This window comes from Aspergillus saccharolyticus (genome assembly GCF_003184585.1).
Source record: "Aspergillus saccharolyticus JOP 1030-1 unplaced genomic scaffold BP01scaffold_28, whole genome shotgun sequence".
Lineage (NCBI taxonomy): Eukaryota > Fungi > Ascomycota > Eurotiomycetes > Eurotiales > Aspergillaceae > Aspergillus > Aspergillus saccharolyticus.
Window position 1 is genome coordinate 1 of NW_020290638.1, and position 22,750 is coordinate 22,750.

General features: G+C 51.3%; 6 protein-coding genes and 1 non-coding gene across 7 annotated transcripts; 4 read left to right on the plus strand and 3 right to left on the minus strand.

The window, feature by feature from the left end:
- Positions 1-205: 205 nt before the first annotated feature.
- On the plus strand, positions 206-2,779 carry BP01DRAFT_384638 (AP-1 complex subunit gamma; the record flags this gene model as incomplete). The annotated part of the gene is made up of 3 exons (XM_025577527.1): positions 206-465; positions 514-2,626; positions 2,684-2,779. The coding sequence occupies 3 exons, from the start codon at positions 206-208 to the stop codon at positions 2,777-2,779; spliced, it is 2,469 nt and encodes an 822-aa protein (XP_025429170.1).
- Positions 2,780-4,925: 2,146 nt separating this feature from the next.
- Positions 4,926-6,566, minus strand: BP01DRAFT_274698 (J domain-containing protein; the record flags this gene model as incomplete). The annotated part of the gene is made up of 1 exon (XM_025571405.1): positions 4,926-6,566. A coding segment is annotated over one exon (1,641 nt), but the record flags the coding sequence as incomplete, so codon positions are not given.
- A 4,437-nt stretch (positions 6,567-11,003) lies between these two features.
- Positions 11,004-11,093, minus strand: BP01DRAFT_t227. Its single transcript has one exon. It is a non-coding gene; the product is annotated as a tRNA-Asp (tRNA).
- A 718-nt stretch (positions 11,094-11,811) lies between these two features.
- BP01DRAFT_323652 (metallophosphatase domain-containing protein) lies at positions 11,812-13,818 on the minus strand. The gene is made up of 4 exons (XM_025572800.1): positions 13,770-13,818; positions 13,365-13,708; positions 12,519-13,223; positions 11,812-12,434 (listed from the first exon to the last, which is right to left on the minus strand). The coding sequence occupies exons 2-4, from the start codon at positions 13,558-13,560 to the stop codon at positions 12,295-12,297; spliced, it is 1,041 nt and encodes a 346-aa protein (XP_025429172.1). The 5' UTR covers positions 13,561-13,708; positions 13,770-13,818; the 3' UTR covers positions 11,812-12,294.
- Positions 13,819-13,990: 172 nt separating this feature from the next.
- On the plus strand, positions 13,991-16,180 carry BP01DRAFT_105044 (putative serine palmitoyltransferase 1). Its single transcript, XM_025570272.1, has one exon. The coding sequence runs from the start codon at positions 14,254-14,256 to the stop codon at positions 16,108-16,110; it is 1,857 nt and encodes a 618-aa protein (XP_025429173.1). The 5' UTR covers positions 13,991-14,253; the 3' UTR covers positions 16,111-16,180.
- Positions 16,181-17,182: 1,002 nt separating this feature from the next.
- BP01DRAFT_424978 (60S ribosomal protein uL13) lies at positions 17,183-19,012 on the plus strand. Its single transcript, XM_025579726.1, has 5 exons — positions 17,183-17,304; positions 17,575-17,710; positions 17,950-18,003; positions 18,072-18,330; positions 18,405-19,012. The coding sequence occupies exons 1-5, from the start codon at positions 17,284-17,286 to the stop codon at positions 18,541-18,543; spliced, it is 609 nt and encodes a 202-aa protein (XP_025429174.1). The 5' UTR covers positions 17,183-17,283; the 3' UTR covers positions 18,544-19,012.
- Positions 19,013-20,036: 1,024 nt separating this feature from the next.
- On the plus strand, positions 20,037-22,724 carry BP01DRAFT_358707 (putative AMP-binding domain protein). Its single transcript, XM_025575497.1, has 5 exons — positions 20,037-20,414; positions 20,663-20,858; positions 21,014-21,460; positions 21,513-22,142; positions 22,249-22,724. Exons 1-5 carry the CDS (start codon positions 20,229-20,231, stop codon positions 22,554-22,556), a joined length of 1,767 nt encoding a protein of 588 aa, XP_025429175.1. The 5' UTR covers positions 20,037-20,228; the 3' UTR covers positions 22,557-22,724.
- The last annotated feature ends 26 nt before the right edge of the window (positions 22,725-22,750 follow it).

Here is a 22,750-nt window from a genome sequence, read left to right on the forward strand (position 1 = left end):
CCTTCTCTCTCCCTACAAGATGTCTCCTCGTTTACACATCCATTCCAAATTCACTAACGATCTATTCGGTATCGCCCTCATATTACAGTCAAGCAATTCATTAGAAATGTCCGCTCGGCCAAGACAATCGCCGACGAACGAGCTGTGATCCAAAAGGAGAGTGCGGCCATCCGTGCATCCTTCAGAGAAGAGAGCCACGATTCCAATGTCCGGTCAGCACTCTAGTCAATTATTGCTGTTATTCCTCCTGATCAAGGTTCTTATACTGGTGCACAGGAGAAATAATGTGGCCAAGCTCTTGTATCTGTTTACTCTGGGTGAAAGGACGCACTTTGGCCAGATCGAGTGTTTGAAGCTTTTGGCCTCCCACCGTTTCGCAGACAAGCGGCTGGGCTACCTGGGTACTATGTTATTGCTAGATGAGAACCAAGAAGTATTGACGCTGGTAACGAACTCTTTGAAGAAGTGAGCGATTTCCACTACAAACAATCTGCCCCAGCTGACGTGTTGCAGTGACCTTAATCACTCCAACCAATACATTGTCGGCCTGGCACTTTGTGCCCTGGGCAACATCGCTTCCGTTGAAATGTCTCGAGACCTGTTCCCCGAAGTCGAAGCCCTTATGTCCACCGCGAACCCTTATATCCGGAGAAAGGCAGCACTGTGCGCGATGCGCGTTTGTCGCAAGGTTCCTGACCTACAGGAGCATTTCCTAGAGAAGGCCAAGACTCTTTTGTCAGATCGGAACCACGGTGTTTTGCTATGTGGTTTGACCTTGGTCATCGATATGTGTGAGGCAGAAGAAGCCGAGGAAGGTCAAGAAGGAGTAATCGAGATGTTTAGGCCTCTTGCTGGCGGGCTTGTGCGCGCCCTGAAAGGGTTGACAAGCTCAGGCTATGCTCCAGAACATGACGTCTCTGGTATCACGGATCCTTTCCTTCAGGTCAAGATTCTACGCTTGCTTAGAGTTCTCGGACGGGGAGACGCGGCAACCAGCGAGTCAATCAATGATATTCTGGCGCAGGTGGCGACCAACACCGACTCGACCAAGAATGTCGGTAATGCCATCCTCTACGAGGCTGTACTCACTATCCTTGACATTGAGGCGGATTCAGGTCTTCGAGTACTAGGTGTCAACATTCTCGGAAAGTTCCTTACAAACAAGGACAACAATATTCGATATGTCGCTCTTAACACCCTGAACAAGGTCGTCGCCATCGAGCCCAATGCCGTACAGCGGCACCGCAACACGATTTTGGAGTGTCTCCGCGACCCGGACATCAGTATCCGAAGACGAGCTCTGGACTTGAGTTTTATGCTTATCAATGAGAGCAACGTCCGCGTTCTTGTTCGTGAACTGCTTGCCTTCCTGGAGGTCGCCGACAACGAGTTCAAACCTGCAATGACGACGCAAATAGGTATTGCTGCCGACCGCTATGCTCCCAACAAACGCTGGCACGTGGACACCATCCTCCGGGTGCTCAGGCTTGCTGGCGCGTACGTGAAGGAACAGATCCTGTCCTCCTTTGTCCGCCTCATCGCCACTACTCCAGACCTGCAGACTTACTCTGTGCAGAAGCTCTATTTGGCGCTGAAGGAGGACATTTCCCAGGAGGGTCTCACTCTCGCCGCCACCTGGGTCATTGGGGAATACGGGGACAATCTCCTGCGGGGTGGCCAATATGAGGAAGAAGAGCTGGTCAAGGAGGTCAAGGAGAGCGACATCGTCGACCTTTTCAACAACATCCTCAACAGCACTTATGCTACGCAGACTGTGATTGAGTACATCACCACGGCTTCGATGAAGCTGACTGTGCGCATGTCGGACCCAGCTGAGATCGAGCGCCTCCGTCGCTTCCTTAGCAGCCGAACCGCCGATTTGAGCGTTGAGATTCAACAGCGGGCTGTAGAGTACACTAATCTGTTTGGATTTGATCAGATCCGCCGCGGCGTTCTGGAACGGATGCCTCCCCCTGAGATCCGGGAAGAGCAGAGAGTCCTGGGCGCTCCGACCAAAAAGCGCCAGAGCAAGCTGTTGAAAGACAAGTCTAAGAAGCCAGTCAAACAAGCCGAGCAGGACATGCTACTCGATCTCATGGGTGGCGATGCTCCAGAAACCTCTCCAACCACCAACGGCTCTCAGAACACAGCCGACCTTTTGGCAGATATCCTCGGTGGCGATTCAGGCCTGTCATCACCATCTCCTCAACCTGCGCAAAAGCCGGCTGGATCCGTCAATACTAGCGCGATTATGGGCCTCTTCGACTCCAATGGCACTTCGCCTTCTCCCAGCGTAACGCAGCCCGCATCTTCCGGGTTGGACCTCTTAGGAGGCCTTGGGTCTACTGCGTCGCCCGGTCCAAGCCCTGCACCTTCGACTCCCGTGCACACAGCATACAACAAGAATGATTTGACACTCACGCTTCAGGTCCAACGTGCCAGCAATGGCAATGCGCAAATTCAAGCACGGTTCCGTAATGTCGGTAATTTTGGTCAATTCTCCAATGTCGGATTACAGGCGGCTGTTCCCAAGAGCCAGCGTCTCCAGCTGAACGCGATCAGCAAGGCAGATCTAGAAGCTGGCGATGAGGGCATTCAGATGCTCAAAGTTGCAGGCTTGACCGGGGTAAGTTCTGCTATTTCCTGCATATTTCCCTGCACGTTTTGTTAATATTTGCCACAGGCCCTCCCGCCTAAACTTCGTCTACGTCTGCGGATCACATATGCCAAGGATGGTTCAGACCCTGTGACGGATCAGGTTGACTGGACCGAGCCATGAAGCTGACGGACTGCCTAACTGATATCATATCCCACTCACTGCTCGCCTCGAAGCAGGCCGCGTGACCCTAATCCTCTCCAACCTCTACCCATCCATCTGACATCCCACGTATCATACCTCGCCCTCGGTCATCCATTCTAGCCTAGACGATACTGCCACAATTGATTCTTCCATTCCCACCTGAACGGGCTCCGCTCCCACTTCTCAAATTGTAGCGCAGCCGCCCTCTTCTATCATATTCAGCCAAAGCCAGCAGCGACCGGACGTCACTGATCCGATGAGAAACCGTGGTCTAGCCAGTCTTTCCCCCCTTCCTGAAGACATACATCACTCACTACCTTTTCTTTTCGTCATACATGCATGCAGACCTGCACAGTCCACATACCCGCTTACTTCCGATTCCGATACTGTGATGCTCCCGGTTCCCCCTTCTCTAGATGTCCGATCATGGTGATGTTATTCTGCCAAAAATCCTCGTTTCTCCGTTGTCGAACCTTACCTTATCCTCTGTCTCTGCGCCCGTTCTTCATATTCCGAATTCGTGATGTAAATTCTTGTTCCACTATTTACAGCGGCAACGTTTTATCTTTCAGCTACGTTTACATTATGTAGTAATCAGTTGGCTCTCGAGGATGGAAATCCGGTCAAACAGGGTTCAAGAGTGCAATCCATCTGCTATGCTTCTTTCTTCTCGCTGCACGGATGGTCTACATTTCAGGAGTTTTATGTTGGTGAGACCAGAACAAGCCCGGGTGGGGAGGGGTTGAACCATTTACTTTTAACTGTACCTTGTGGGGTTCGAGCAACTAAGTGGGGGGGGGGGGGGCATGTTGGGTTTGGTGGGTGGTGGCCCAACGTCCAGTTGTACTTGAGCCTACCCACTGGTAATGTGTATACTACAGTAGTGAACAACGGGCGCTGTCCGCTCATACCTAAATGGAGTCCACAGTAGGTTGATATGTCCACGGTAGTAGTTCTTTTACCTTCCCAAGTAGTACCGGCGCGATAATCAAATACAAGGTAGTAAGTAGTAACCTTCGAAGCGGAGACAGATGCCCGCGCTCGCTCACTTGCTGGCTCTGGCTCTGGCTCGTTGGAGAACCTACCTTAGCTGGTTCAAGGGATTTGATCTGTCTGTCTGTCTGTCTGTCTTTCTTTCTTTCTTTCTTTATTTCTTTCTTGGAAACTTACGTAGGGCGAGATTCGAAGCATTGACGCAAAGGGGAACTGTAGGAGGGAGGGTTCTTGCTGCTGCATGAATGCCCGATCTATTTGTGAGGAACTGGTTCTGGCTATTTGGTTCATGAGTTTGGGAGTGGGTTGGGGGGAATGAAACACTTGAAGATGATGTACTTGATGATGCTGTACTTGATGATCATGTACTTGATGGTCATGTAGTATTAGAAGATGTTGTACTTGAAATATGATAGATTTGAGAATAACATACTTAGGTCTATTATTGATTTATTGTTTGATCTATTGTTTGATCTATTGTTTGATTTATTGTGAAGATAGTTCAGTGAATTTACACCTGCAGCGGTTCAAGTTGTGATTTGTATTGCGTGGCTAGTAGCTAGTAGGTAAAATGTTGTACTGTACCATGTGGATATGTTGTGAAAAGCGCTTTCCGTCCCAAATACGAAGTTCGTCATTCGTAAATCAATCATTCATCATAGACTCCTGGGTAGTCGAGGATCTTCGCCTCGTTGAATGCTGCCACCTCCTCCAATCCCTTCTTGGATCTTTCCGAAAAGCAGATGCACCGAACCCCATACCATGCGCCGAGGTAGTTGCAATGAAGAATCAAGCACAATCAAGATGTACGTGGGAAGAAAAGAAGGAAACGGATAACTCGAGGGTCGAAAGGGCATCGATATCGAATCAGAGAGTGGTTTCATGAAATACATCACAAAATAGGCGTGAGAGATTCCCTCATATCGATGCAGATATAGATGGATCATAGCAAGCGTTCCGGACGATCCTTGCTGGTGTAAGTTTGTTGAGGGGAGAAGACGGCGTCCTGATGCAAAGAAGTGGAGAGAAACGGGTAAGATGACGATTTAACTGTGCAGCCAGAAACGATTGCTTCGTGGGTTGCTGGCATGGTCTATTGAGCATAAGCTGATTGACGTCTCCCGATCGGGTGAGGGTAATGCTCTGGCCCAATTTCGCGCGCATACTTGCGAGCGTATTCTACTTCACCGTAAAGGGGTCGCGAAGACGATTGCCTTGAAGCACTGGGTCTAGATGAGGATTCGTAGCGACTCGAGTACTCGGCAGGGTAGGCATAAGTACTGCTGCGAACTGGTTTGGTTATGGGTCGACTTGGGCCCGAGCGATCCCGCGGAGGGGGAGAGTGATTCCTTGCACTTGCATGTCTCGATGACGCGTGGGGTGGCGGCATGCTCGGCTCTACCAAAACAGTTTCCGGCTCCAAGAACTTGTATCTGGCCATTCGGGTCGGGCTTTCTCCTGGTGGTAAGTCTGGGGTGCCCGGACTAGAATAACCGGAATCGTATTTCTCTGTGTTTCGTAGTTTCGTGGTCCGGGAGTTACCGTCACGTGCCATGGAAAGGAGAATCTGCTCTGTACGACCCATGGGCTTGGACCGTGAATGCGAATGCGCAGTGGATGCAGATTGTGAAGTTTGAAGAGAAGGCCGGATTGACGAAGAGCCTTTGACCACTGGTGAGGTTGCAGCCGTGGGCATGCTGGGAACTTTGCCGTCATAAGATCTCGACTGGGACTCAATATGCTCGTAAGAATTATTGCGCGAACTCGAGCTGCGCACAGTCTCCTTGCTAGGTCGGCTGGATCGATTCGAGCGCCGGGATGAGGAGGACTCGGGATCGGCCGAATCATAAGCGTAAGGACGAGGCGGCGATCGGGATTTCCGGGCCCTACGATCGATCTCAACAGGGACAGTTCCTTTCGACCGCCGAATGTAATCCCGTGCGGTGTCATGCATCTTCTCATGCTTAGTTTCCTTGCGATCCGAGTAATCTTCTGATTCGTAACGCGCAGGTTCCGGACGGCGGGTTGATTCGGTTGGTCGAGCCTTGCGTGTAGAAGACTCCCGGCTTCGTTTCTCAGAGGGTCGTTTGACTCGTACGTAGTACGATGATGCACTAGAATCGGAAGAAGCGCCGTCATCTTCAGAGTCGGTGAATGGAGCGGCCCGTTCAGGATACCTCTTGTCGTAGGCATCCCGCTTGCGTTCCTTGGTACGGTACTTGTCGCGAGATGAGTGGGTCGTCTTCACGTTGTCTCGAAGAATCTCCTTCGCAGCGCGTGCGGTACCGAGAGGGACACTCTTGGCTTTCTTCTTCTCCTCCGCCACCTTCATCCGGCGCTTGCCGTAATCATCATACTTGCGAGCTGTGGGCCGCGTTCCATCGGAGTATAAACCATCGTCCTCGTAATAGTTTGTCGCGTCTGCCGGTGTTCGCTCCTCGTAAATTCGTCCATTGCGGTATTCGCGCGGGCCGCTGGAACCAGAACCATTACTTCGGGATGACCCGTTGGGATTCCCTCCGCGCGCCATCATCTCCCGTCGAAGCTCGGCGAGGTGCACCTTGGTGTCATATTTGGCCCTTCTAGTCTCGTCGGAAAGGAGTTCGTAAGCCTGTTGAACCTTCTGAAACTCATCCTGAGCCTGACTCCGTTGACTCTCATCCTTGATCTTGTCGGGATGACACTTCAGGACCAATTTGCGATGGGCAGATTTGATGTCAGCGAGGGTCGCATCTTTCTGAACTCCCAACACCACATATGGATCAATGTCAGGTATGGAGGAGGACATGATGTGAAAGCTATGATCAATTGAGAGAGCGCACCAAACACAAAGACCATACAATGCTAGTATGGTCCAGGACAGAAGGAGAAGTTAGGTGGGGGGTTGGGGTAGGGGATAAGAGAGGCGAGCAAGAGGCGATGTGTGGCGCTGTATAAAAGTGATCAGAAGCGACCGAGGCGGTGGACCAGAAACTAGAGCGGGAGGCGAGTTTCTCTTTCCCGGATGGAGAGGCAGTGTGATATCTATCGTGCAGGTACCCTGGAGGGAGAGTGGGCGGATGAACGGGAACGATGGGGTGACGTGGGTTCTCGTGACGATCAATGGCTTATACTCAAGATTTCACCAGATCGGATATGCGGCCAATTCATGGAGAACATGAGAGAATGAAGAAGAAATAAAGGGAATTAAGGAGGAGTTAAGGAGAAAGTTGCGTTGCAGCAAGACTGCAGCTAGAATAGTAATTGATAGGGATGGAGGGGGGGCGTAGGTGGAAAAAGATGGATGGATGACAACAGCAACAGTCAGCCAAGGGGGGAACCGGCACAGCAGGAAGCAGCAGGCAATCGATGAAGAGAGAAAGAGAAGGATGTCAGGATATTATTACTTGAAGACTGACTGGTCTGAGAGTAATAATAATAATAATCATCCATCCATCCATCCATCAATCAATCAGTCAATCGAGGAAACGGAAACTGGGGCGATGGAATGGAGAACACAAGGTTTTGGTTTTCAGGGGAATTGAAATGTGTATGACCTGTGTATGTATGGTACCAATTGGTAATCATTCACTCAGTTGTACGGGAGAGGCGACCAAACACCAAAGAGGCAAATAAATTAAAGAAAAAAAAAAATAAAAAGGTCAGATCCAAGCAGACTGCGCCACGCTGATTCTCTTTTCTTCCCCTAAAAAAAAAGACAAAACTAAAAGTAGAAAATGAGAATTGTTATCTTCCCAATATCCAAATGAAGGATAGGCGCGTGAAGTGGCACCACGTTAGGGAGTCCTAGTAGGCAATGCTACTGCTGAATAGGCTCACACACTGTGGACAACGATGAATAATAGTGATGGTCAATGATGGCGTTCAAAGCTAGATTGGCAACAGGCTGAGCTGGCTCAACTGGCTTAGAGACGCTCAATGATGCCACTGAGCCGTGCAAGCCGCGGAAGGGGGGTAGATTATGTTGGGGCCAACAATAATGGATGATGATCTTGCTTATGATGCTGAGGGGGTGAGTTCTCGTCGGAGTGAAAACACTCCACTGAGTAATCAAGAAATGCAACGAGGGACAGTTTAAGAGAAGGAGAAGCCCTGCTTCTTGACTTCTCTTCTCCTTCGTCTGTTCGTTCGCCCGTGACTCAGGTTTCTTCGGGCGTTTGTCGCCCTCTTTTTGAGGGAAGAAATGTGACCAACTCAGAAGCAGCGGTGAGGTAGATGAAACCAACGATGGGGACTTTTGTTCGTCCTTAATACTGGCTTGGGAGTCGCCTTCTTCAGTTAATGGACAGTGAAGCGGTCAATGACAACCAAGGATCGCGGCGTAAGGCACTAGGAATAGATCTTCTTCGGCCTCGTTGCTTCTGTCTTTGCGGATGAGGTGCCAGACAAGATAAATATTCCCCAGAAGATAGACCCAGGAACCTGTCAACTCGTCTCTAAACCGGACCTGATGTGGTACACAAGCTCGGTTGTTCTGGCTATACTTCGTTGGTTTTGACACCTGGTGGGAGTTGGAAGGTGACCAGGTACTATACTGGTTGCTTACTGTAACTCAAGTACAGGACTTTGTCACAGTACCTTATCATAGTTACTAGTTAGGTATACACCGCAGCATACGGAGTACCGATGGAGTACCAACCGTCTTTCTTGTTTGGTTCGAGTGGGCCCCCAGTTGAAAGAAAGAGAGTCAACAGAGAACAGGGTGACCAACACTTTACCACTACGCATTTCCACCTCAAACTTCATCGCTTGCCTGCTTCTACTAAACCATCTCCTCCAGGTTAAAAGCCAGCATGAGGCCAAGGCGTTTGTCTGTCTTGCCTGTCTCGCCTGTCTCATCTTTCCCCATTTTACCTAGACCGTTATCCTGTCAGATGAGCACGCACCATCCCAGTTCACCACGGCGAGCGTCCACCGGTCAAGGATATATGCGGGGCAGCTGGTTGGAAGTGGGTTCGCCTTTCCGATCGGCCTCGGATTTGGTCTCTACAAGTCTCCAATCTTCTCTGGACACTGCCCTTTTGCATGCTGATTGATCAGAGAGATTATTCCAGCCCGGCTAATCATCGTCCAGAACCGGACCCTCAATCCATACACTCACCACCCGCCCTAAACCCTGTTTAGTCTGACCAGTCGCCGTCATCGGCAGAAATTGAACCCCGCATCACCAGAACCACCACCGCAACTTGTTGGCGCCCGCTGTGACTGCAACACCCAAGCTGGCATCTCTGCTGTTCCTAACGTCCCATGCCTTCTCATAGGTTGATCATTTCTCGTCACCTTTTGCTTTCACCGAGAGGCCTTTACGGTCCAATCAACTGGCTAGTCATCTGCCTACGCTCGATTCCCCGCTGCATTGTACTCCTGTTGCCTCACCGAGATGATACGTAGGGTTCTGCAGCCTGGAACTAGCTCCTCGAATTGCTTCCCCCCTCACCACTCCCTCCGCGATTTCCCCTCTTTCGTCGTCCGTGTCTTCTACACGGCTTTTCGTGTCAGTGTTGCTCCGTACGGTGACCTTCATTTCAGCGGATGCATGTAATTAGCGACTTCCAGGCTCGCCGGGAACACCGATTTAGCGTGGTACCTGACGAAGCATCCATGGATCACAGTAACCACGGTCATCTTACATTATCGATCCGATCCGGCTCGCGTGGAATGATCCCGTGGGTTGGTCCCGATAAGTTTCCGTGGTCGAAGTTCGAAGTATTCTTAACAGCTTCGTCTCTATGTTTTGCTCTTTTTAGGCTTGCTTCTCGACCTTTTTCTGGCGCTTAACTCATCACACACATCGCTAGGCGTGACTCAATTCCCTGTAGATCTATCACCTTGATCTACCACGCGATGAAAGCTAAAGGATGGGTACATTGGGGAGGTCTCCAACGCTTGGATCGTACGTGGTCAGCCAATCTCACCTTGCACTGGCCTGTCAGATTACCTTGCCTGTGCCACTTCATGCTTACCAGGGTTCATACTAGCTCCAACGTGTGTCGTTAAAGAAGCTGATTGTTCCCGAAGGAATGACTGGACCCCGGGCCGAGTCATCTGCCCCCAAAGCGAGGCTTGGCCATTCATTCTGGCCGCGAACCATGCAATGATTATCCCGGCATTAGCTTGCAGACGGGTGCTCAAATCCCTCATGGTAGCTCATTCAATCCGAGCGCACAGACGGTTTAGGATCAAGCGGCCACCTTGGACATTCGTCAAGAGGATTTTGGGGCACGAGCAGTAGATATAGCGCGAACACGTTAGCATGAGCTTAAAGCAGCTTCTCGCCGAGTCGGAGAGTATCTGTGTCTCCTGCTGCGGCAACGTTCTGGCTGCAGGATCGCCGAAGTCGATGGTCGCTTAGTGGGCAACTCCAACTCCGATCGGTCACTCAAGCATCCCTTCAACCGAGATGGTGTTGCGATATCCGTATGACTATTTCCGATCTGAGCTGACCAAAGAAAGAGTGAGCATTAGTTCTTCTGGAGTATGAGTATGACCCGAGTTTCAGAAGAATCCAAGCTGCCTATATGCGGGCTGTTTCGGGCCCTACTGGGTTGCATCGTCCACATACTATGGGAGCCTGTCTACAAGTGGGGGCGTGGAGGTGCAAGTGAATCGCAAGTCTCAAATACCTCGTGGAAGAGTGATGGAAACTGACACAGTAAGCATTCGCGATTATACGGTTACCAGTTGCAGGCCGCATCAGGGGGGGATGACTGGGCGCCCACCAATAGTTCCGACAATTATCGGTCCGGCTGCATCTTATCAACCCAGTCGGCGGCTACCTTACCAACTTGGGCGTTAGTTTCAGCCACCAGCTCCATTAGATGAAAACCCATGGACATCGCCGCCTTAGCGCGCTGACCCCAGCCAGGTGGCGCTGTCCGGACCCCGGGCGACACATGCGGATTGCAGTGGAGAGGGTGGTCCTCGCGCTGAATGACCGTGATTAATACGAAGCCTGATGCGGCGGGGGCCCACCTCAGCTGCTGGAACTCGATTTACGGCCAGTGGCATTGGCATGGCTGAGATGATCAGCATTCCAGCTGAGCTGATCTGTTCCACGTTACCGGTAAAGTGGAGCATCATAAGAAGAGTAAAGAATAAGGCACAGCCGAGCCACGCGGCTGGGAGTTTGCGCCGCTGCAGCTTTGAGTACAGCTGGGTACTCCATACACAATATCGTATCAAGGCGCAAAGAGCGCAAAAAAAAGAAGATCTCCCCGACTGGGAGTCGAACCCAGGTCTCCCGCGCTTGTTCCCAACTGGGATTGACAAGCGGAAATCATGACCGTTAGACCATCGAGGAAGGTTGATGAATGAAAATAAGAATAAGTGTTATAATAATCAAGTCAAAACAGTTCTGACAAACATGCCGTATATCAACCGTCATCCGCCCATCCTTGACATCCTATGCTTCTGACCCCTCGGTTCACCCCACATTCTAGTGATTCAACGCAATTACCCCTGCTGGATACTCCCAACTTCAACAAATAATGCTCAACCATGTATGGAGCGTGCGCACAGCTCCGCATACTTTCTTGTTCTCCTCGGCGACCACAGGCTGGCTTGGTCGGGAAACACCCACCCCCCTTCGCCTCTCCCCCACTACACTATCACCCGTACTTCGTGACGAAGTACCCTTTTGATTGTTGGACAAGGCTAAGCGCCGCCGGGTTGCAACCCCTCACTAAGCGGTTCCAGATGGGTCCTCGTCTCCGCCACCTATCCGGACTGGCAACCGCTGATCGAGGTACAAGTCCTCCTTATCAGTTCTTCGCAGGTCACTCTCCAAGGGCCAACCCCAGCTGACCCCCCGTCTTATTGTATTTGGCTGTAGGTCAAACTTGCAATGAGACACTGAGACAATTAGACAATTGGACGACACCTACGCCAAAGATTGTTTCATGTGATCTTTGAAACATGACTGCGTCTTGCGATCAAACAACTGCATTATCCATGGCCTGTCTCTCTTGTACTAACAATAGCAGGCATGATGAGTTCTTGCTCATGGGATTCATTGTTTTCCCTGTCTGCTTCCACTGGGTGACTTTTGATCCTGGTCTGATGTCGTCAAATGACGATTCGACCCTGCGCATTGAGCAAGGAAGCCATGAAGCATCACTATTCCCAGTACCCCGCCTTGCTGCCACTAGCTCTTGATGTAAATTCTTACTACCAACGATCCTTTTCCGACGATTCATATGGATCTCCAATCATGTCATAATCATGTTAAGGCGTCTGCCCAAAGTAGAAAGGAGCGGATCAGACCTACTGTCCGGGTGAAAAGTCTTCTTCTTTTGTTCCAAGGCAACTACAAACGCATACAACCTAAAACAGCCACGGATACGTCAAACCGGGGTCAAAGCTCAAGCTGTTCGCGGGATCCTCGATGGGATCAGAACCTCAGAAACCAATGCAGTACTACACAGTAAGCTGAGATGATGCTTTGGTGCTTCTAGGAACGCTAGGCGTCATATTTCTGAGCCCGTGCACTTCAGAGTTGCTCCTCAAAATCCCCTCCCTGTCGGGAGGTCTAGATCGACCACGATGGGCGTATTGAACCTCTTCCCTCCTCGATGAGGCCAGCTCGTTGCCATGACCGCTGCATTGATGATGCAAGTCTCGCGTCTGTGCGAGTGGAGTCCACCTTTATCGTCATGTTCTCCTTCCTTCAGGCATGAAGGGCTGGATTTTGAATCTAATCGGTCGGCTTCAGTATTTTGAGCCGAACCAGGCAACGACGGATCAGGCAGTGGAGTTAGTTTGACCTTCTGCCTCGGTTGGAAAACTGTTCTGAATGACGTTGCCACTTGCTCAGCAAAGAAACCGTCATTGTCTAGCTTTGGTGACCTTTTCCCGGTAAGGTCCACGAGGCTCTGCTTTTTACTTTCTCGAGGAGGGAGGACGCCCTGAATGGTTTGACTTGCCCGCCCATGTGTGGTTGATGCCAAGTGTGACGGTGTAGATGATGGGAGCCACTGCACTCTTTCATAGCCTCTCGACTCGTGCACATGGCCACACACGGCCAGCATCGGTCGAACGTTGCTCAAGACCTGACGGAGAGCTTCACAGCCAACTGATACGCCCGCTGCTTCGTGACGATCGCAGTGTGAATGGGGAGGTGTGTGTGTTACCACAATGTCCGAATCCAATGGAATACTGCTCCAGAGTCGAGCTGCCTCCGAGGAGTCGTATCCATAAGCCCAGGTTCCTGATGATTGGGAGTATGGGGAGCCAAAGACTTTGAAAACCGTGTTTGGGCCGTTGGGCCGATTCAGCCGAACTAGTGCTGACTCGTGCCTGAGAAATGCGATGGAAGACTTGGATGCTTCGGTGACAAGTTCGATGCATTTCTGGGGGTCTTCGAGATGCTGACCATGAAATTTCGAGCCGTGGCGGGCGTAAAACTCTGCATCCAGCGTGACGTCGTGATTTCCTGGAGTGTTCTCATATTTCAGTACAATCATGTCTGTTGGAGCTCTTCTCTCACAGCCCTACGGCTCTCCGTCTTTTTTTGGGCTGGGCCAAGCCACAGGCGGCTCTTATCCAGGCGCATCGACGCATCGGAGGGACTGACCACAGACAATGATCTTAACTTCAAAATCAGCGGCGGAGATCCAATCCATAGTCCTACGGAGCTCAGCCATGCTACCATGGTTGGTGAGATCGCCCGCATGGATCAAGACGTCTCCAGCTGGTAACTTGAAGCCGGCCTCAGAAGGGGTGTAAGCATGCGTATCTGAGACACAAACAAAACGTGTGCTTCGCCGCATCTTCGTGATGCGATCTATGACATATTCGTAGACTCAAGTTAAGAATTCTGCTTCTATTAATAGCGAGGCTTAGCCAGGAACATGGCTGTGGTGATAATTACATGCAACCTTGCTGTGTAACAATAAGGCTTGGTAATTAACGAGATGACTAGGTAGGGTTTAGTTGACTGATTGACTACTTACTCGCTTATTGCGATCTGCGTACTTACAGCTAGTGAGACCGTTGACCCCGATCTGAAGAAGAGACAGCGAATATTCCACAGCAGCTCTGAATTATGATGAATATAACCGGACCATAAGGAGTAGTAGTGATCTCATGAGGGGAGGGCAAATAAGCGGTCTGGTCTGATCATTCGACACCTGAGGCAGTAACTACAGTATTCAATCTCCGCTCAAAGCCAGGTTTTGTCTTCGTGGACGCCCCCAATGAACGACCTGCAATGGTTAAGTCATCTCCCGAAACAGCCGAAAAGTGGGACCTGCGTAATTTCCCCTCTCCGCCCGATTACATGATGATAGACTTCAGCAACCTCATGATACTACCTCCAGCATCATTTCCCTCTCCACACTTTACTCTCGTCTGCCATACCTTGGCCTGCTAGTTGCTTTTTCAAAGCTGTCAGGTCTCCGAGGTTCTCCCTAGTGCTGAGTCTCGAGGAAGGCGCACAAGTTTCCTCGAGCTACAATTGCAACATGCCTCGGTGGAAGCGCAGTAAACCGCGCTCTGATAAAGACCTAGCAGCCAACGGTGGTTCTGCTGTCCCGTCCGACATTCCTGTTGCCCATTCGACAGCCATCGCCTCCCTCCGCGCTGTCAGTGGCAGCTCTCCAGACTCAATGAAAGGCGCAGCATATGCTAAAGCGCCAGATCCTGAAGCGATCCGCAAGCTAGCGAAGCAGCACGCCGAGTTCGGGCCTCTCGGCGATCCGTCGCATCTTTATACCAGCGAACATCCCGGGGGAGAGATCCCCGATCCTGTCATTGATGAACCGCCGTATTTCTTCGTCTTGACAACCTATGTCAGCTTCCTCGTTCTCATCTTCCTCGGCCATTTCCACGACTTCTGTGCCCAGTGGTTCCGGTCTCACTCCTATCGGCACCTGAAGCCCCAGAACGGGTACGCCTCGCTATACAGTGATTTTGAGAGCTTTTACACGCGTCGGTTGAAGCAGAGGATCAATGACTGCTTCGAGCGGCCGATCACCGGCGTACCCGGCAGACACGTAACCCTCCTCGATCGGACCACCGAAGATAACCTGCATTTCAGCTTCACCGGCACGACCACCGATACCCTGAATCTCAGCTCCTATAACTACCTTGGGTTTGCTCAGTCTGAGGGGCCCTGTACCGACTTTGCGGAGGAGACCCTCCGAAGGGACGGTATTTCCATCGCCGGAACCCCTGACGCGGGGATCACTAAGTTGCATGCTGAGGTCGAGGATCAGATCGCCCGGTTTGTCGGGAAGGAGTCTGCGATGGTCTTCTCTATGGGCTTTGTCACCAACGCTACGATCTTCCCGGCTATTATGGAAAAGGGGTGCTTGATTTTGTCTGATGAGCTTAATCATGCATCCATCCGGTTTGGCGCCCGTCTGTCGGGCGCAGCGATTCAGGTCTTCGCGCATAACAATATGGCGGATCTGGAGAAGCGCCTGAGGGAGGCGATATCACAAGGTCAGCCGCGCACTCACCGGCCCTGGAAGAAGATTCTTGTCACCGTGGAGGGTCTATTCTCAATGGAAGGCACAATGTGCAACCTTCCAAGGATTCTGGAGCTGAAAAAGAAATACAAGTTCCATCTGTTTGTTGACGAGGCTCACTCGATTGGAGCGGTTGGGCGTCATGGACGCGGTGTGTGTGACTATTTCCGGGTCGACCCTGCAGAGGTCGAGATTCTGATGGGTACTTTCACCAAGTCCTTCGGAGCTAATGGGGGCTATATTGCCGCCGATAAGGCGATCATCGAAAAAGTACGCTGCATCAATGCTGGTCAGGTTTACGGAGAAGCTCCATCCCTGCCTGTTCTGGCGCAGATCTATTCCTCGCTACGACTTATCGCCGATGAGGACCCCCTTCACCCAGGCGAGGGAAGGGAGCGTATGCAGCGTCTAGCGTTTAACTCCCGTTACTTACGACTCGGACTGAAGCGACTTGGTTTCATTGTCTATGGACACGATGACTCGCCTATTGTTCCTCTGATGCTGTACAACCCTGCCAAGATGCCTGCCTTCTCTCGCGAAATGCTGCGCCGAAAGATCTCCGTTGTTGTTGTGACCTACCCTGCTACACCTCTTGAGCTCTCGCGTGCCCGACTGTGCGTTTCGGCTGCGCACACCAAGGATGACCTCGATCGCATCCTGCAGGTGTGCGATGAGATCGGCGATGCGCTGGAGCTCAAGTTCTCTTCCGGAGTTGCGGGTGGCCTGAAAGAGCCCCTCTCCCTCGAGGAGGGTCCCAATGGATGCCACAAAGCTATTGAGCCTCCTCGCTGGACTCTCGAGGAAGTCATTGCGAGGGGTACGCGCGACGCCAAACTGCCTTTCTACTAGACACAAGCTGGCACGTTGTCGATGTGAATGGTGCGATGGAAGACAGCACGTCTTCCGTTTTGTATAATGCTGCATGACCCCCTTGTTTGGACCTGGATATACGATTAGACATGGCGGATGCCTGCGATCAGTCCCTTCGTTATTGGTGCCGTTGCTTTGACGTCTTGGGCTCAGCCTTCCTGTCACCCTGAAATGCTGGACTATAGGTTCGGCGAGACATATGGTTTGTCACTTGAGAGCACATACTAATCTTAATGTATACAATATTTACTTCTAGGCTATATAATGACCAGGGACTCTTGCTTGAACTGGTACAGTAATGAGATTCACCTGTTGTCTCGTAATTAAGTGAGCAGATGCGCCCGTGTATCTGGCGCATTCTGGGCATGAATGACTAGAGCCGTTGATCGCTTGATGCTTTTACCTTTCAGAGGACGCAGATGGATGGCACCCAGAATATTCTCAGAATGACTGCTCGAAAGACTCGACAATTTCTCGAGCGCCCCAGCGACCGGCATGGCAAATGCGACCGTGACAAAGTGGATTGATGGACCACATGGAACATAGATAAATTACAGGCGTATCTGGGGGAACACTGGGTCTATCTAGTAGTATGTGCGGGGGGTGGGCACTTGTCTAAGTCTCTCCAAAACTAATGCAATGGCGGTATAGTCTCAAAGTGCGATGACCAAGGCGAAAAGCAGACATGACGATAACATGGCTGACCAGCACAGAGTATTTGATCATCAGCTGAGGAAAAGGCGAATGTAACTTTAGACAGTGGTTATTTGCCCTAACTTGACCCAGAAAATCCATCAATGCTAAGATAAGGTAAGGTAGCAGCAGCAGCAGCAGCAACAATCACTGTGACTTGCGCCGAGCGAAAAGGGCTGGAATCTGGAACCGGGAGTCGGCACTCACGTGACCGTCAAGCCACGGAAGAGAGAGAGGGAGGAGAGGTTAGGGCTGTGGCCCTCGACGGGGGTCCCTTCCCGCACAAAGACCAAGTAGCGCCGCTCGCTTAGCGACAACCCAGCGAACCTCCATCCGAACATCGTTGTGTGCGTTGAACCTGCCCACAACGACAACAACCGCCGACAACATACATCCCAAGGGAGTATCCTAGAGCAGCGCTCTTCCAATCGCTGGATATTTTCCTTTCGACACAGCAGGATGTCCTCCATCGATCCAGTCGTGCGTACCACCACCGCCCCTTCATTATTGCACACATGCCCGAAAAAAAAAGAAGTCCTTCCCATACATGCATGAAAGTTCCTTGAAGAGAGACGTCTTTATACAATTCAACAAATTTGCGGAAGGGGATTGCTATTCAAGAGGAGGGAATCGCGGAAGGAGTGGGGAGGTCAAAAGGAAACGAGCGACTGGGGATACACTTCAAGGACAAACGGGATATCTACATGAGAACCAGAAATCGCTGACTTTTGTTCTTGTTGGAACTTGCAGGTCGTCATTGACGGCAAGGGACACCTTCTTGGTCGTCTTGCCAGCACTGTCGCCAAGCAGCTGCTCAACGGTCAGAAGATCGTCGTCGTGAGATGTGAGGCTCTTAACATCTCCGGCGAGTTCTTCCGCGCGAAGCGTACGTTACCACATTCGATCCGAATTCCGAATCTCTTGAGTGCTTCTCCACTGTCGTCTGGGATATTGTGTCTGGTGTCTGGTTCTGTGAGGTGTAAGGGGAGGTAGTGGTTATAATGCGACGCGGAGGTTAAGGATGAATGATGAGGGTTGAACATCTCAGGCGACAGTGTGCAGGGACACAAGAGATGCGCTTTTACTCGCGAATGTATTCGACTGACTTGGGATTGTGCGATATAGTCAAGTACCACGCCTACCTTCGCAAGATGACTCGTTTCAACCCCACCCGCGGTGGTGAGTCTACCTGAACCCTTTCCGACAATCCGGGTCGTCTCGACTGGTGCTGAATCTGAATCCCGCAGGTCCCTTCCACTTCCGCGCTCCCTCCCGCATCTTCTACAAGGCCGTCCGCGGTATGATGCCCCACAAGACCGCCCGTGGTGCTGCCGCTCTGGAGCGCCTCAAGGTCTTCGAGGGTGTTCCTCCCCCCTACGACAAGAAGAAGCGCGTCGTCGTTCCCCAGGCCCTCCGTGTCCTCCGCCTCCGCCCCGGTCGCAAGTACTGCACCGTCGGTCGTCTGAGCCACGAGGTTGGCTGGAAGTACCAGGACGTCGTTGCCAGGTATGTGATTATGTGCTGTGTTGAAGCAGCTTTTCTCGGCTGTTCCTTGAATCATGGCTAATATTTGTGTCTAGACTTGAGGAGCGGAGAAAGGTTAAGAGCAGCGCCTACTACGAGCGCAAGAAGGCTGCCCGCCGTCAACTCGTCCACGCCCAGAAGTCGGCGGCTGTCAGCGAGCAGACCAAGACCGAGCTTGCTCAGTACGGATACTAGATACCTGGTTGCGCGGCTGGTTGCTTGTGTCTGTGATGGGATGGGATGGGATCGCGAACGGTTATGTTACAGCGAAAGATGGACAGCGAACCGATCGACCTTTTTTTTTTCTCTCCCTGTCCCTACCTTTTCATGAATTCCCCACAATGATCAAGTTGTGATGCACATGGGAGGCTGGCGAAATCGATTTCTAATACAAAAAAAGAAGAATCTACGGGAGTCGTTTGGGATGAAAGGTTGTTCAGACTAGCTGACCGTTGATTCGCGCCGTGGCGGTTTAATCCAAGAAATTTCTTTTCAAGAGTTCAAATGACTTGTTGTGACGACCCAAAAAGAACAACCATTACTTTCACATTCTATTCTGTGGTCTTCATCTGCTCTGTTATGCCGTAGTATATAGTATAGCTCGGATCAAGTTTCTTGACCCGGTCGCCCATGCATCTGCCGCCTGAACCGGGTTCAATTTATCTGGTGTTATTCCAAGATCTAGCCAGCTCTTTGCTTTGAGCAAGCCTGCGACGGCTGTCCATGTAGCTCGAACATCACTCACGCAGCCACCTTTCGTTCTGCATTGTGGTGGTAATGGTGATTGAAAGACTGAAATGCCGCCCTACCAGGATGACGATGTGACGAGACAGACTTGTAGTTGTAACTACTGGCCGGAATGTGTCCATGCAGTCGGAGCCCGACAATAGCCGCTTGGCGTGATTGTTGTTGCATGGCTCTTCACGTGTCCCATGGGTGCAACCGTATATTGTAGCTCCAGTATCTGACATACTCTTGGATAGAGTTTACTAATCTGTTCCAGACGCTGCTGTAAGATTGATTATGATTATCTGGTTGTTGAGTTATCCATGGAACCGCAAGTTTCCCAGGGGAGGTCACATGAACGGCCTGGTTTCTGTCCTGGTTAGTCATCGGGTTTCCGGTCCGTTTAAGTAGTAGAGGGATTTGGAGAGATGATCTACTGGCTGGTTACTGTCTAATTATTGGGGTCTTTGGCTTATCGTGGGGTAGCCTTTAAGAAGGCGTGATCTTGATTGACTGATTGATTGATTGATTGATTGCGTTAAATTAATTGTACACCGTATTGTGTTTGATTGTCCGCTGGGCCGAGGTGGAGGCCGCTAAGGACTAAAGAAGTTTCCCGAGGTCAATCACTCAATCCACGTACGGTAACCACCGCCTGAAAATCGGGTGGGATGTTCTCAGCTATGAAGATCAATACAGTAGTTCATTGACTTGAAGGCTAGTAAGTGACCGTTCAAAGTCAATCTCTTCCGGGAGTTACCAAGTCAAAACCTGACTCCGGATGAAGTTGACAAGGTTATAACTCTGTAGTGTGTAAGACGACCCCCGCTTTGTCGGTGCTCCGCCCCCCGCCGCCCTGACGTCCCGAAACGAAGATCATTCCCCCGCATTTTACACTTACTAACTAGTAAGTAATTACTCCTCTTTTTCTCAAGGGTTCTAGTGTCCACTGTGTCTTTCCCCTCTTCCCCTCTCCCTCTCCCTTCGTTTCTCCCTCAACTTCTCGATTCCAAATCACACCTAATCTCTACCCTTCTTCTTCTAGATTCTCATCCAATTGGGTTTCTCTTTAGGGAAGAGATACAGTACAAGTACCTACAAACATTAAAGCATACACCGGGTTTCGTGTGTTTCCTTCCTACCGTGACCTCCAAATGTCTTCCTCCTCGGCAAAGAACCGCTTGACGGGTCTACTGGCTCAGTTCAATCCCTTCGCTGGACACGATTCTACCGCGACGCCGACCACAGACACCCCTTCATCGTCTATATCCCAGCCAGTCAACTTCCATACTCTGTCACCAACCTTCTTTCTTCCGCGTGCGGCGGCCATTGAACCAGATGTAGGTTACTTTTGTTGTGCTCCTGTCAATCGATACCTCCGCATTTCTAGTCCTGTCTGGGCTTTGAGCCTCGCGATTCATTTCAAACCATTCCTGGTCCTGCTGTGTCCTGAACCCCTCGATTGATTTGATTCAGACCACCCCTTCATATCTAAACACAATCAACTCAATCCCCTCCCTTCATCTCCAAACACAACCCTTACACCTCCCTTCCCAATATATACTCACCAAGATAATCCCCAAACCAGGCAGAAGCGATTTACCATATCAGAACGAACAACCAGATCCTCCGAAGGAGTTATATCGAGTTCGCCGACCGTGCGCGCGGGCTGGCCTATTTCTTGAAGAGCCATGGGTACAAGCGCGTAGGCATTCTGTGTCCGAATACGCCGGCTTTCTTGGAGGCCATTTTTGGGATCGCGGCTGCGGGGGCGGTGCAGGTTGGTAAGTTTTCTTGTTGATTTTAGGTTGGATGGGGGCATGTGTAAGATTGGTGGCTTTACTGAGTGTGTTTTGAGTAGAAGGGGGCTGTGGAATCTGAGGAGAACTACCGCATACACGTTTGATATAGACTGCTGCTAACCCTAAAGCTCTTATAGCGGTGAATTACCGTCTCAAGGAGGATGATATCGCCTATATTTTCACACACTCGGAGGTGGAAGTGATCATTGTGGATCAGGAGTTTCTGCCCCTCTTGCAACGGTATCAAACATCAAAGCCAGAGGTGCCGGTGATTGTGGATACGGATACCGACGTCTCAGAAGGGCAGTTGTCTGGCCCGTTTGATGAAGCGGTGCTGGAGGGATTGAGGTTCGATTCCCAGACTGGGGCTCGCGGGTGGGATGGTCTAGAGGCTCAGGCAGCCGCCGAGGAGGATCTCCTTGCTTTGGCCTATACCAGTGGAACTACGGCGAAGCCGAAAGGGGTGGAGCTTACGCATCGGGGCTGTTATTTGGCGTGCTTAGCGAATTTGGTTGAGTCTGGGCTAAATGTGCATGAGGACCGATGCAGATATTTATGGACTCTGCCCCTGTTTCATGCGGTTGGTGAGTGCTTTGATCAACTTGGGCGAGAAAGAGACTAATACTGTGTGCACAGGGTGGACCTTCCCCTGGGCTGTGACGGCGGTCCGGGGTACGCATTACTGCCTACGTAAGATCGATTATCCGCAGATCTGGAGGCTGCTCAAAGAGGAACGCATCACGCATTTTAATGCGGCACCCACGGTGAACACGTTGCTGAGCCACAGTCCGCAGGCAGAACGGCTGCCACAGCCGGTGCGTGTAATTGTGGCGGCAAGTCCACCGACGGCTTATTTGTTTGAGAAGATGACGAGTCTCAACCTGCGTCCCGTGCATACGTACGGGATGACGGAGACCTACGGTCCTATCACCAAGTCGTACCATATGCCCGCGTGGGAAACCCTTCCACCGAGCGAGCGATACGAGAAGATGGCGAGACAGGGCCATGGATTCCTGACCAGTCTGCCAGCCAGGGTGATCAAGACGGATGTTCCCGAGGGCACGGTGGTCGATGTCCGCCGGGATGGCACGGAGATCGGCGAGGTTGTGTTTGCTGGGAATCTCTGCAGCCGCGGCTATTACAAGGACCCAGAGGCGACGCGGAAACTGTTCCTCGGTGGAGTGCTGCATTCTGGGGATCTGGCTGTCTGGCATCCTGACGGAGCGATCCAGATTCTCGATCGCGCCAAGGACATCATCATCAGCGGTAAGATAGACCCCGGCGTCTGATCTTCCATATAGATTGCTGTTCAGGTTCATGTTCTCGCGTCTCATGTGCATCTGGAATGTTGTGCTGACGTATGACATTTAAGGGGGGGAGAATATCTCCTCGGTTGCCTTAGAGGCACAGTTGGTGACCCACCCGGACATTCTGGAGGCCGGGGTTGTCTCGGTTCCAGATGCTCACTGGGGCGAACGTCCCAAGGCCTTCATCACGGTCAAGGGAGGCCGAGAACTCGACGGCGAGGCGGTCATCGAATGGGCGCGGAATGTCAGTGGCATTAGTAAGTTCATGGTCCCCCGCGAGGTCGAGGTGGTGGCGGAGCTGCCCAAAACCAGCACGGGTAAATTCAGGAAAAATGTACTGCGAGATTGGGCGAAGGGGGCGTCTCGGACATGAAGAAGGTGATAAAGTCTTCCTATTTGAGAAGAGAAGAGAAAGGATGGTTGACTAGGGTGGGATTGGGAATGGAAGGGTTCAAGATGTATGATTTCGCCTGAACAGAGGGGCATTATGGAGATTAGATAGGATTTGTAACGTTGTCGCGAAGGACAATAACACTGCGCGTATTTTGATGTCTGATCATTTGTCTT

Bases quoted from the DNA above. Each gene is read 5' to 3' on its own strand.
- BP01DRAFT_323652 (XM_025572800.1), bottom strand. From the start codon at position 13,560: ATGCGGCGAAGCACACGTTTTGTTTGTGTCTCAGATACGCATGCTTAC. The intron at 13,224-13,364 runs GTCAGTCCCTCC...AGAACACTCCAG, and splicing joins AGTTAAGATCATTGTCTGTG to GAAATCACGACGTCACGCTG. The intron at 12,435-12,518 runs GTTCGGCTCAAA...ATGACGATAAAG, and splicing joins GCCTGATCCGTCGTTGCCTG to GTGGACTCCACTCGCACAGA.
- BP01DRAFT_105044 (XM_025570272.1), top strand. From the start codon at position 14,254: ATGCCTCGGTGGAAGCGCAGTAAACCGCGCTCTGATAAAGACCTAGCA.
- BP01DRAFT_424978 (XM_025579726.1), top strand. From the start codon at position 17,284: ATGTCCTCCATCGATCCAGTC. The intron at 17,305-17,574 runs GTGCGTACCACC...TGGAACTTGCAG, and splicing joins TGTCCTCCATCGATCCAGTC to GTCGTCATTGACGGCAAGGG. The intron at 18,004-18,071 runs GTGAGTCTACCT...TGAATCCCGCAG, and splicing joins TTTCAACCCCACCCGCGGTG to GTCCCTTCCACTTCCGCGCT.
- BP01DRAFT_358707 (XM_025575497.1), top strand. From the start codon at position 20,229: ATGTCTTCCTCCTCGGCAAAGAACCGCTTGACGGGTCTACTGGCTCAG. The intron at 20,859-21,013 runs GTAAGTTTTCTT...AAGCTCTTATAG, and splicing joins TGCGGGGGCGGTGCAGGTTG to CGGTGAATTACCGTCTCAAG. The intron at 22,143-22,248 runs GTAAGATAGACC...ATGACATTTAAG, and splicing joins CAAGGACATCATCATCAGCG to GGGGGGAGAATATCTCCTCG.